We start from the raw sequence: 12,690 nt of genomic DNA, 5'->3' as shown, positions 1-12,690 counted from the left end.
AATCCAAAAGAAAGTTGCCATAATCTTTCCGGTCGATTTCTCGATTCAAACGAATGACAAACAGAAATAAATATAACAATCTGGCTGAGAGTTGGTTTTTGATCTTCCAAAAGATGCTATTAACTAAACATCACCTCGAAACGGACCAGTAGTGCCATCTCTCAGACTTTTGCACGGACTTTTCAACCCTCCTTTGTATAGTGATGAAAATTTTCTGTATTTTGAGCATGTAATACAAACCAAAAGTACACATGGTAATCCTGACAATTTGAAAAATGTTTTGCAGGAGAGACGCTTAGCTGTCATGACGTTTCATTATATCAACGTCAAGTAGATGTGACCAGGGAAAAGGAGGAGAAGGAAATAAACAAGGACATAAGCAAGAATTACTCTATCCTACTCTGAGTCCAATACAACGACTTACAATAACACCACTCAAACCAATTTTTAGGTTTACTCTCTGTCTTTTATGAGGACACACGAATATTCAAACTTTTTCTCTTAAGTAGAAAAGGAAATTCACTACTCAGCTGTTAAATAATATTCACAAAAGCTGAGGAAAAGAAAACTCAATTTTTAGATTACCAATTCCAAAAGAAAATCAAATCGGGATAGCTAAAAATACACACGATTTACATCATTACATCTGTATCATTATTACAAAACGGCTTCACTGACGTCATACATTGCATCATAATTGAAGGAGATCCCATCTTGGGGGACAAAGTAGATATTTTTACAATATTAAATTGGCAAAATTGGAATAAACCCTTATTAAACTTCATCCAATGGCTTTTTGAGGATATAAAAATACGCAAACCTTCCATTGAATACATTTTGATGCAAAGGATAAACACTGATATTTGAATATCATCAAAGTAATAGCATAGGCGTATGCAGGGTGTGAGCTAGAGAGGCTCTAGCCCCCCCCAAAGAAAAGCAATTTTTGCTTTGTACTAGAAAATGTAATATTTGAAATTTAATTAAAATAATTCAAATTTTTTAATTCAATAAAATTTCAATTTCAATTTTTTGTAAAAAGCCATTCATTATATAATATATTTTCCCGAAAAATTTTTATATTTGAAATATTTTTCAAAAAACTTGATATTTGATTTTCAAAAAATTTAATATTCATATAATCCGTGAAACGCTCCTGAATAGTTATTAAAAAATCGTTAGATTTGCCAAAAATTGTTCAATTATTATTTTTTTTCTATCAATTAGGGAAAAGAAAAGTAGAATAATTCGTAAAAAATATATAATTATCTCTATTTAATAGTTGATTTTCATATACAATATGGAAATAAGATTGTATAACGATGTTAAAACATATTTTTACTACACTTGAAGGCCATATATATGTTTAATAAAACGAGGAAATAAAGGGGTAGGTTTTTTGATTGAAAGTGAGGATTGAAGTCCTTTTATTTCTTGGTCTCATTTGAGCATAACGCAAAAGATCATGATTTTCCATTTGACTTATAAAAAAGGTTTTCATTGTTAATAGCCATGTTTTGGTTAGACGCTCAAAATGGCCGACATCAACAACGCTGACGTGGCATGAAAATCCTCTCTCTATTCAATAATAAATTATTCTTGATAATTTATTATTGACAGCTTATAAAGAATTAATTATAACTCAACTTATCAACGTTTAAAACATGGATTAAGAGAATAGAAGCAAAAAAATATCTACAGTTCTCAACAAAATACACTGTATATTCTTGTGTTAGCAAGGTAATCCCGTGTTAATAAACAGGTTATTATAATTAGAAAATTGCAAAGCCGAGTCAAATGAAAAGGAACATTTAGGTCCAATGACCTGAACCTACATCAAAAGGATTTCATTGCATTAAAGTAAAAAAATGATTTGTAATATATTCTTACTTGCGTTGTTCGTCAAGATTTATGTGTAAATCTTTTAGAAGTACAAACAAATGTCAATACAGAAGCAAGAATGAATAATGTTTCTTGAAAATGAGTGAGGATTACATTCCTACTCTTTGAGGAGTAATCAATGATCCTTCATTGCTGTCAACAAATTAATCTTACTAACCCTTTCCAGTGTAAAAGAATGATAATTTGATAGATTTTATGTTTAAAGCCATAAAAGGTGCCATATCAAATAAAGGTTCTTAACTATCCTCATTATTTGAATAAAAACCCTATATTTCACTCAAATATGTGTATGAAATATTGATCTGTATGTATATTAATTGTTTTTACATGTGGTGATTTTTGTATAAGTTGTAATTTCTTTTGTCCTAAAATGATTATTTTAGGACAATGTCAGTCATTTTAATTACCACCTATACATTTGTATTAAGGTTATTATGTATTTATGAGTAATATACCTTGGGACATGAACTTTCCTTTATGCCACAAAATACTTATTTTGTGGAATTTGTATCTAAATAGGCAAACATCCTACCACTAATACCGGATGTTCTATTGAAATCTGAACACTTACTAATTTAAGAATTAATTGAGGTAGAGCGGTTGAAATTAATTTATATTTTGATATATTAAAGTATAAACAATTAGTTACACAACAACTTACTTGCAAGTCGAGAAAATGACACTTGAAAGTGATTGACGAATTTCTATTTGCTTACTCCTTGGCGTTGGAAATAGCCCAACTGAAATCTCCAGGACTACAGTGTACGCCGTCGGCAATTCTAAAATGTTAAACAGGAAAAAGGGTTCTGTCAAGAAAGACCAAACTGGACCCGGAGGAATTAAAGAAAACACCCCGGGCCAATCCTCTCAAGTCCATGAAAGCCCATCCAAGAGATCTCGGGGCTTAATACTAGACTGTTCAGAGAGATATAAAAAAGTGAGTGGAACAAGCCTTGTGAGGGTGGAGAGGCTGCTTTTTATACCAACAATGAAATAAACCCATTTTACGGCGTAACTCTTTTGAATGACTTATTTGGCTCTCCTACGGTCCTAATGCCAACCCCCTCGGCTACACCTTTTGCGTGCATTTCGAGTGAAATACCTGCAGTTTCCATCATCCAAACATTTATTGCATTTGAAAGGCAATATCGGAGACAATATAAGTATCTTCAATCAAATAAAGATTCACAACTATAGAACAAATTCATGGATATCTATAATCATTCCAGTAATTTGAATAAGAAGCCTATAACGCACTCAACTATGTCTATGAAATATTGACATGTATGCGGTGTACGAGTATTTGAAGGAAAATAATATAGTTGGATTTTCTCTTTTTCTTGATATTTGTTCAAGATTGTTTTATGTTGACGCTCTACAAATTTTCACATTACATAATTTTTAAATATATCTACTAAAGAATCGACTAAATTTCACAAATGATTAACTAAGTATACCAATTTTTGTAAACAACGTATTTAGGAAAAGAAATGGTTAAATGAAGACTAAGTATAGAACAAAAACTGCATTGTACAAACTCCAGATATATGTTACCTGAGTGCCTTTGATGTGTACAGTTTCTCTCTAGCGTTTTAAGTAGAGAGACAATGTTTTTTAAAATGAATGTGTTGAGGATCCTTCAGATCTTGGCTATTGCTCCAGCCTTCCTTGCTTCAAATGATCTCTACACTTTCAATGAAGACGTGGGCAACAGATTGAAGGAGTATTTAAAGGAGCTATCAAGTCCAAAGCCAATCAAATGTGAGGTTAAAATCCCAAAAACACGTAATGAGTGGATCCCTTCAACACCATGGTTTAGGAGTCGTCGATGTATAAAGGATGAAAAATGGACGGGCTATCAATTTACGGGTACGTAATTTAAATTATAGAATCTCTAATAAGTAACGAGGGGACAGACATTTCAATGGAATACAATATTCATTGACCCAATGCAAAAACATATTAGTTGTATATATAAAACTAATAAAAGTGATGAAAATCGGGTGTATTTTGGGGATCTTAAAAAAATTGCTACCGAAAATCAACATGGTAACCCTGACAATTTGAAGAATGTTTTAGAGAAGATCTAATCAACTACAATCAGCTGTGACAAGGAAAAGAGGGGAAGAACGAAATAACAAAGGATATTGGCAAGAAATTACTGAACAATTTTTACATGTATAACTCCGTAACAAATCCTTCAGGTTACTCTCTGTCTATTTTGACCACATACGAATGTTTAATCATGTTTTGAATGTAGTAGGAAAAAAAATCACTCCTTTGTCGGAACCGGCTAAGAATGAGGATATATCTAATGGGAATAATTATTTTACCAGCGGTAGTAGTGGGTATTATCCGGAGTTATGTGGCATTGACGAACTTACAAAATAAACTTTAAGAATATTGAAGATAATTAGTGATGAAACTAGTTCAGTAACGACCAGCTTTATGAAATAAACAAATATGAAGAGGGTTTTGCTCGAACCTGTTTTTATTTCTCTTCATAAGATGACTTTTGTATGATTTAAAGCAGCAGACTACATATATTATAAACTAGAAAAAAGTATTACATAGGATTTTGATTTGTATATTAATTTATATCAATCCAGGGCCTTCATTAATTATAATTCGTGCCATTTCATACTCAGTCATTGATAGGATTATCAATTCAATCTATAGGATAATTGACAACTGTTATCTAAATATTAATTAATAGCTGGCAATAAGAAAATACGGAAAGTACTTTTCATTATTGTATCAAGCAACATATTCCCAAAAAAGAAATTGAAAAATCGTCATCGTAATATTGCTTCTCCTCAATTTTAAAATGAATTACATATATATAGAGTATACATATATTTCATAATATTAAAATCCTAGATGTTATTTTATTCGATACTGTATCAAAATATAACTAAGTAATATTTAATTAAAAGCGTAGCGTATTCGTATATCATAGTCAATTTTTTTTCTTGGACATAATAAGATGCCTAGCTTATATAAAACGCAGTTTCAAACTCTGCAGATTTACCGTAACACGGTGTTTGGAGTTGTTCTGAATTCCGGTATTGTGTGGTATATTCCCCTCATATCACGTTTTTGTATATTATGATATTAAATTATAAGAAAACTTAATATTAATGTAAACAATAATTTTTGTAGTTGTTGATGAAAATGTTAACTTTATATTCATAGCAAAATTGTATAATTTTGCAACGAGGGGAGTGTTCTGTAACTGTTTGACTTGATACCTAGACTTAAAACTTTTTGGCTATTACTTATTATATAAACTTGCAATTAAAAAGGTTGCTGAATAAATGTTGGTTAAGTTCCGATTATTTAAAGTTTACAGTGTTGAAATGACCAGATTGAAAATTAAGTAAATACCCGATTAGGATTAAATTTTACAGTGTATCTTGTCTGACATACATTATTGTAAATTATTTATCATGAGTAAAATGTTTCTATTGCCTGACCATACTATAAAAAAACAACAAAGAAAATGATAAAAAAGTGAACTTTGAAAAATAATATCTTCTTTTTAACGGGTTTTACTACTAAAAAAGTCCTCTCCTTCAAATCGAATTTCATATAGCGCGTATAATTCGTGTTACCTCAATAAGTCAGTATATATATATGGGACAAGGAATCAACAAGAAAATGTATTCCTCTCCTTTTTGAAACGGATCATAAGTTATAGGCATGACGTATAAAGTCTTGTAAAGATTGTTTTGTGATAACGAGGTCTCCCTTTTGATAGTCGAGGTTGAGAATAAATAAAAACCTAGTCGTAAGTGACACTTTTGAAAGTTTAGACATTTTTTACATCGCTACTGATTGGTATAAAACTGTCTATTTCCACTATGGTCATCATTTGAGTCGAGTTGTTGTTAGGGATGGGATTTTTGTAGATAAATATAACAATTTTATATTTCTCATTAGGGATTAGCATGTTGTCTCTTTCCTTAGAGTCGGTTTAATTTTAATGACATGGCATGAAGATCATTACTCATAATTAATTTTTTATATTTTAAGGGAAATATGATACATTGGATAGATTTCATGGCCCTGGTAAATTTAAGCTGGGATCTGATGGAATAACTCCGGACAAGAACTTTCATTCCACATGTATCGAATTCCCTACAAAGTTTGACTCTGGAGCCTATATTGAGAGTATTGTCGGAACCTTTGTGAATGGCACTCTCCAAGGGAACGCAAAGATTACTTTTAATGGAAAAACCGGTTTCGTAATATCCAGTTTTCATGAGGGTGTTCCTCATGGACTCAAACGATCCTTTTCTCATTCTAAGGAGCTTATAGGAGCAGAAATAGTATCCATGAACTCACCAGTTGGATACTATTGGAAAAGTATAGTGGATGGCACTTCTTACCTTTTGGACTTTATTCATACGAACGAAACTGCCCATCAAATGGATGCCTATCAAAGTCTAGTTTTTAATTCCTCAACAAATACGTTTATTGGAGGGACCTTCCCGCGATATCTAGACTTTTTATATGATCCATATTCTCCCAATGGCCTTACTTTTAAAGATGATACTCAAGACTGTATTAAGTATTTGTTGTGGGAAAAAACATATCCAGCCCCGGAGGAGGTTTACTCCTTGATAAAACATTCCCTCATCTCAGCTCTTCCGAGCGAAAAAGAGCTGTCTCCTGAGTCTGAGGCACCTGCTCCAAGTAGACTTATTCGTTTCAGGAAAAGTGTTTTGGATAATGAGGCATTATGGACCATTAAACTTAGAAATACGCTTAAACCAGTCGACAAAGATGCAAAAATACTTTTTTTAACTGATATAACTCGAACAGCTGGAAATAATATAAATCTGTATACAGGCCTTTTGTGCGGAGAAAGAGTTAACATGACTCACAGGGAAGGACTACTGGACAGCGAGGGCCGATTTCATGGCCCGACGTGGATCTCTATCATGAGTGAGAATCAAACACCAGACAAAATTTTCAATACTACAATTGCAAATATTTGGACTCAATTTGATCATGGAACCCTCCAGGATGGCCTCCTAAAAATTCAATACGAGGATATTCGTAAGGGCTACGTTCACATCATATCCAATACGCTTCACGGTCCTATGATTATTCATGGAGCTGTTCCAATCCTTCCGTTTAAGTACGTTCACCGACGCTATGTATCTGAAATGGCCTCAACAATACTCTTATACGAAAACGGAAAGGTCCGCGGTCCTTTTTTGGATTGCCATGTTGGGTCTTGGAACATTGACCGGTCAGCTCAACGAAACAGGTTATATCACTGGTGAGGAGATTGCATATTTGTATCCCGACATGGAGACTTCTTACCTTGGGAAATTTGAGAACAAGATCATGCGGGAGGCTTATTTGTGTGACGTGGATAATGTATCTTTCGACCTGGAAAGGAGTCCTATTCCGAGACTGGAATTCAAAATGTCCGAGTTAGAGAAACGCCCCTTTTACTACGATCCTCCTACCAATGATAGTATAGGAGCAGGCCCCCACATTCTGGACCCCTATGACCAAAAGCGTGTGTATCTCAGCGACGCAGGGGAGTACGGAGAAGGAGTTCACGTCAAGGTTGACATGGAAGTGGGGGACATTGCATGTCTTTACAGCTATCACATCTATTATCCTCCAGATACTGAAGCCTACAAGGCATCTTGCTCAATGAACACATCCAAGAGTGATGAATACCGTCGACACTGTTCTAAATATGCACTAGGAATGCAATTTGTGGATGCTACGCTAAACATCCCCCCGGAAAAGGACCTTCCAGGAATGTTTCTCCCTACTCTGGGACAAAAATTAAATCATGTATTTTATGATAGTCATGCATCCTTTGTAGACTTTGAATCCCCACGTTGGGGACTCATTTCCAGCATTGGGCTCTACTTTAAGCCCATAAAGAAAGGAGAGCAGTTGTATGTGGACTATGGGTATAAGGTGAAGTCTCCATTTCCTTATGACTTTCAATGGTTTTGGGAGTTGAAGGACAAGGTGGACGAGGAGCGGAATAAGAAGGAACTGGAGAAGAAAAAGACACTTCGCAAAAAGTTGCAAAAAGAGGCTAAAAGAAAGAAAAAGAAGAGCACTTAGAGAATTTGTTAGTTGTTTAATTTTTTCCAATCAGGACGTCAGAATCTTTCATTGTACAAATATACGTTACATACATCAATATATTTTAGTTAATAAAGGAACAAAAATTTCTCAGAATTTTGTATTCGTATTATGATTTATTCATCACACGTTACTAAGAAAGAAATAGTCTTTTTTCTTTTCTTTTTTGTATTTAGATATGAACGGGATAAATATTGATTAATTGATCAGCATATACCTATATAAAAATGTAATAAAGTATGCTAATTTTCCCATAACTGATAAAAAGAAAATTAATTAAATGAAAGATACGAAACTAAATGATTTTTTTTTAACCATGGACTTTTATGAAGGACTTCTTATTAACTAGACACGCCAGAATGATTGAGTAAATAAATAAAAATAAAAAGAGAATCAGGGCTGCGTCTTCTTTTCCAGTCGTAATTTTAATGGTCAGTGGACTTTTGACCGAAAATATTTCCTTATTATCCTTATTCATTGATGATCTTTATATAAACACAACACAGCAAGATATTATTCGAATTTAGCTCGAATATTTAACGTGTTAGTTATTTAAGGAATAAATAAACACAACAGAGATTTGAAGGGAAGAGGTGATACTCACTTCTCCGTTATCTATTAATTATCATTCACAAGTATAATATCAGGCAAGAACAGAGAATTCCACTTCTTTGTAATTCATAATCTGTGAGAAATAGATGCTGAGGGCTGTAGGAAGGCAAACCTCTAAAAAAGATTCAAGGATGCACTGAAATGTAGAGTCGTAGAGAGAACGAGGAAATGAGAGACGTAAGTGAGGAAAACGGTAAAGCACAGAAAAGTTGTAGCAATCTGGTTTTGGAAAAGAAAGAAGACTACATAAACGTTATTTTTTTTTCTTTTTTCAAAGAGTACGAAACAGTCTGCACTACGTAGTTACTTAAGGGGCTCGAATCTACAGAGTTGTATATTTAAAACTGTGAATAATGTGCCTGATATTATGCTTGTTTGTCAATCTATAAGTATTTTCAAATATGAATAATCCATCATGTGGAATGATAATTAATTGAGTACGGAATGCACTTCTTACATTCAAATTGCTATATTGTTAGTTTATTATTTAATTTATTTAAAATACTACAACGGGTAAAGATTTGAACTATATTTGAACCAAATACTACTCTGTTGTGCTTTTATAATGATCATGAAAATAATTAGTAAAAATATACCTTTCAACAAAAGAGGACTAGTCAATTTCCTTTATTTGATATTACATATGAACAATACCTTTTTATCATACTACAATTTCAAATTGTTTATGAAAACCTAAGTTCACAGATTGGAAAAAGAAAAACAGTTGTTGCGTGTGCTCTTTCTTCTTTTTTGTTCATTATTTAATAGTTTGTGGAGGTGGGAACATCTCCCTCAAAAAAGAAGAATTCTCTCGGATCGAAATGTATTTACAAAATATTTATATTTTCTAGTGATGCTCTGTAAGCTGATTTTTTTACTACATGAGTATTTTCGCGTTTCTAAAAAAAATCTCCGAGGAGTTACAAACTTTACACGTTACCCCCTGAATACTCGTTCCTTTCCTGAACAATCGATACACTTTTTACTCCTTAACAAACTCGTCAGTCAAAAAAATGATATTTTTTTAATGAATTATTGAAACTGGTCATTTAAAAAAAATTGTAGTTCTCTAATGGACTCTGTATTTGTAATTTAATATCAAACTAGGATGTACCCGTATTATATATTTTATTGAGCACATACTAAGACAAACTCGCTATTCCTCTTTTTTCCTTTTATTACGAATTATTTTATTATCCACACATACTAAGAAAACTAAGATAAACCTGGTTATCCGCGGAATAACAGATGGACAAACACGTACTATGATACTATATTAGATATCTAGATACATATCAAAGGATCTTAAACTAACAATAATAGTATGTTTACCCGAAGGACTATAATACATTTAATAAAAGGTACTCATAACCCCACAAAATTGTTTTTGTTCCACGGATTAATCCTATTTTATTCGTGGTCATAAGCATAATTCAACAGTTTATAAAGTCAATAAATCAATATTTTACTTTATTCAACTTGTAGCAAGATTGTTTCTAGTGGCACTGATGCTCATTAATATGAATGCAGATTAATGATAATATATAAAGAAATAAATGTTTTCAGACGGCTAAGTAATTCCAAGTAATGTCGAGTACTCCCGCTAGTCTTAAAAAAAAAACAGTCAAACAAAGGCTACTTTAAAAACAAACTGGGATTATGAGTAAGCAGTAAGTCTAAGAAGATTTACATGTTATAATGGGCTCGAAAAAGAATCCCAAGCTAAACTCTGCTTTTCATCCACATGAGACGAGTTTTTTGTAGCTTTTTTATTTATTTCATACAAAACAAGTACCAACTTAAGAGTTTTGCTCCTTACACTCAGGCTATTTTAAATTTTCATGGTTTTCCTCTTTATAGCAGTAATTATTCCTCTCCCACCCAAAATCCTGTAATAAGGAGCTGATATTAAGATAGGTCTTAATTCAGTAATATTTTCAGTCTCGCTTTTGCTTTCTATTTGTAGTTTTATAAAAAAAAAACACACTCAACTCGAGTTATATGTGTTTTGTATAAGTCCTTGTTGTGTTTAAAGTAAAATTGAGGATTGAGGAAAATATTTCTTCAAATGGTCAGGGTTACATTTTAGTTTGTCGGTTTTTTTTTGTTTAACATGTCCAAAATACACAGGATAGCATCACTCAGTATGAGAGGCTGACCAGCTGGACATTCAATGTCTTTTACTTTTTTCCTCCGGTTTTAATGTATATGTACTTTATTGAGTCTCAAGTACTCTCAATGGTATATATATGAATGTACTCTATAAAATAATGAAGATTTCTTTCTCTCTCGTTTTTCTATTCTTCATGTCACTCACGTAGGACTTAGTTAGTTGGGGAAAAAAGAAAAAGAAGAAACTTTTCATTTTCTTTCCCCTCCCCCATTTTCATAATCAAATTCTTGATTAATTTTACCTCGTTTTCGTATACGTGGATAAAGTAAATTGAAATATTGACATTTTAATTATGAAGCTCAATCTACTTCTTTATGATATTGACGACTTTATTAGTTCTTATACATAAGACCTACATATATTTATTAAATAATTATTCACAAAGATATTCTATTCAGAAAAGAATATAAGTGGTTCGTCAACATAAAATCAACCATGAACCAAAATCCAGAAAATAAGAAAATTTTAATTTGTAACTTTTTAATTCATTAGAAAGAAAGAGAAATCTAGGCTTAATATTAAGCCTACAGAAAAAAAATTATTCAAAAGCAGATGAACAATATTTTAATTTGTATTATCTTTCAAAAATTCCGCCTTCTCCCCCAATACAGAGGTCCAGGCGGGTTCGAAAAATGATGACCCATTCCTCCTCCACCTTGGCCTTCATGACCTCCCCGCTTCTGTGGCAGTGGGTGTAGACCTTTCTCTCTACGGCGTGCAACACGAAGTAGTCAAGTGGGCTTAGGTTGAAGGAGTTGGGGGGTCAAATCTCCTCAGAACAAAATGTATTAGTTTTTAAATACTTTTGGGTGATCTTGGATGAGTGGCACAGTGCTCTGTTCTTTGTCCCTACCCAATTTCTAATACCATAGGTTGCGTTGAGAGTGGGAAACACCCTCTGGGCCATGATCATTTTATATTCATAAGCCTTCAATGTCTCTTTTATCCACAACAGTGGAAACACCATACCATACCATATTCGTTTTGTGAGCTCTGAGGTCCCTGGCTATTTGGCAGATGTTGTCACAAAAGGTTTGTGTCTGTCTGCCGGCACATCAATTAATAATAGTGTCGTTTTTGTTTTCATTGTTTTTGCTATATCTTTTCAAGTCGTTGGAACTCTGTATATGGAGATGAACTAATTGTGGATATGATACCTCCTTCACTTTGTCCACAAGTGCAGCTACCACCTCCAAGTTAGCTGTCAACGTCGAGACAACTATCTCGACTGCAGTAAGAAATCGTTGAATTAAAAGATCTTTAGAATATTGTCGTCAATGGAGGTCGTGTCCACCAGCTGACACATCCTACAAAGTTGTTTAGAAGGTTTGTTCTTTCCCAATTCCTCCATTACTAGGAGTTATTGTAGTCGTCACTGCTCGGATACCGAAAGTGGATCAATGAGAGCGTCTTTCAAGGCCTTGAACGGATTTATAGTTATAAGTGTAAGTCTTTGTTGTACTCAGAGCAGAGTCGAGGATCAACATTCGAGTAATTCCTACTAATATCATTGCAAGAGAGGGATTTGTGTTCATTTCTTGCATCTCACCGCTGTTCGTAGTTAATCTAATGAAACGTCAAGATAGCCTTGCTAGCTCTCTCCATCAACATTCTTCAAATCTTCAGGATCAGCATGTTCATTTCCGTTTTTTATATGTACCAGCAGTAAGTGTTTTATGCATCACTGACTCTGAGCCTCGAGATGGACTCCCTATCCATTATCATACAATTTGTGACGACTATAAAAACATCTTCACTGACATCTTCATTTGAGGCTGATCTGATGAAACGTCATGATATTTAAGCTCCTCTCTCCCCAAATATTTTTTTTTAAATTGTCAGGATGCCCCGTAGAGATAATAAATAAAATTGAAGGG

The 12,690-nt window shown here is 33.3% G+C and overlaps 1 protein-coding gene across 1 annotated transcript; it reads left to right on the top strand.

The window, feature by feature from the left end:
* The first annotated feature begins 3,461 nt into the window (after positions 1-3,461).
* Positions 3,462-8,124, top strand: LOC121126171 (uncharacterized). The gene is made up of 2 exons (XM_040721478.2): positions 3,462-3,771; positions 5,938-8,124. The coding sequence occupies exons 1-2, from the start codon at positions 3,510-3,512 to the stop codon at positions 7,194-7,196; spliced, it is 1,521 nt and encodes a 506-aa protein (XP_040577412.1). The 5' UTR covers positions 3,462-3,509; the 3' UTR covers positions 7,197-8,124.
* The last annotated feature ends 4,566 nt before the right edge of the window (positions 8,125-12,690 follow it).

This window comes from Lepeophtheirus salmonis, chromosome 11 (assembly GCF_016086655.4).
Source record: "Lepeophtheirus salmonis chromosome 11, UVic_Lsal_1.4, whole genome shotgun sequence".
Lineage (NCBI taxonomy): Eukaryota > Metazoa > Arthropoda > Copepoda > Siphonostomatoida > Caligidae > Lepeophtheirus > Lepeophtheirus salmonis.
Note: the sequence above shows the minus strand (reverse complement) of the source record. Positions and strands in the feature narration are given on the sequence as shown.

Coding starts and splice junctions, on each gene's coding strand:
- LOC121126171 (XM_040721478.2), top strand. CDS start 3,510: ATGTTTTTTAAAATGAATGTGTTGAGGATCCTTCAGATCTTGGCTATT. Junction 3,772..5,937: donor GACGGGCTATCAATTTACGG/GTACGTAATTTA, acceptor TTATATTTTAAG/GGAAATATGATACATTGGAT.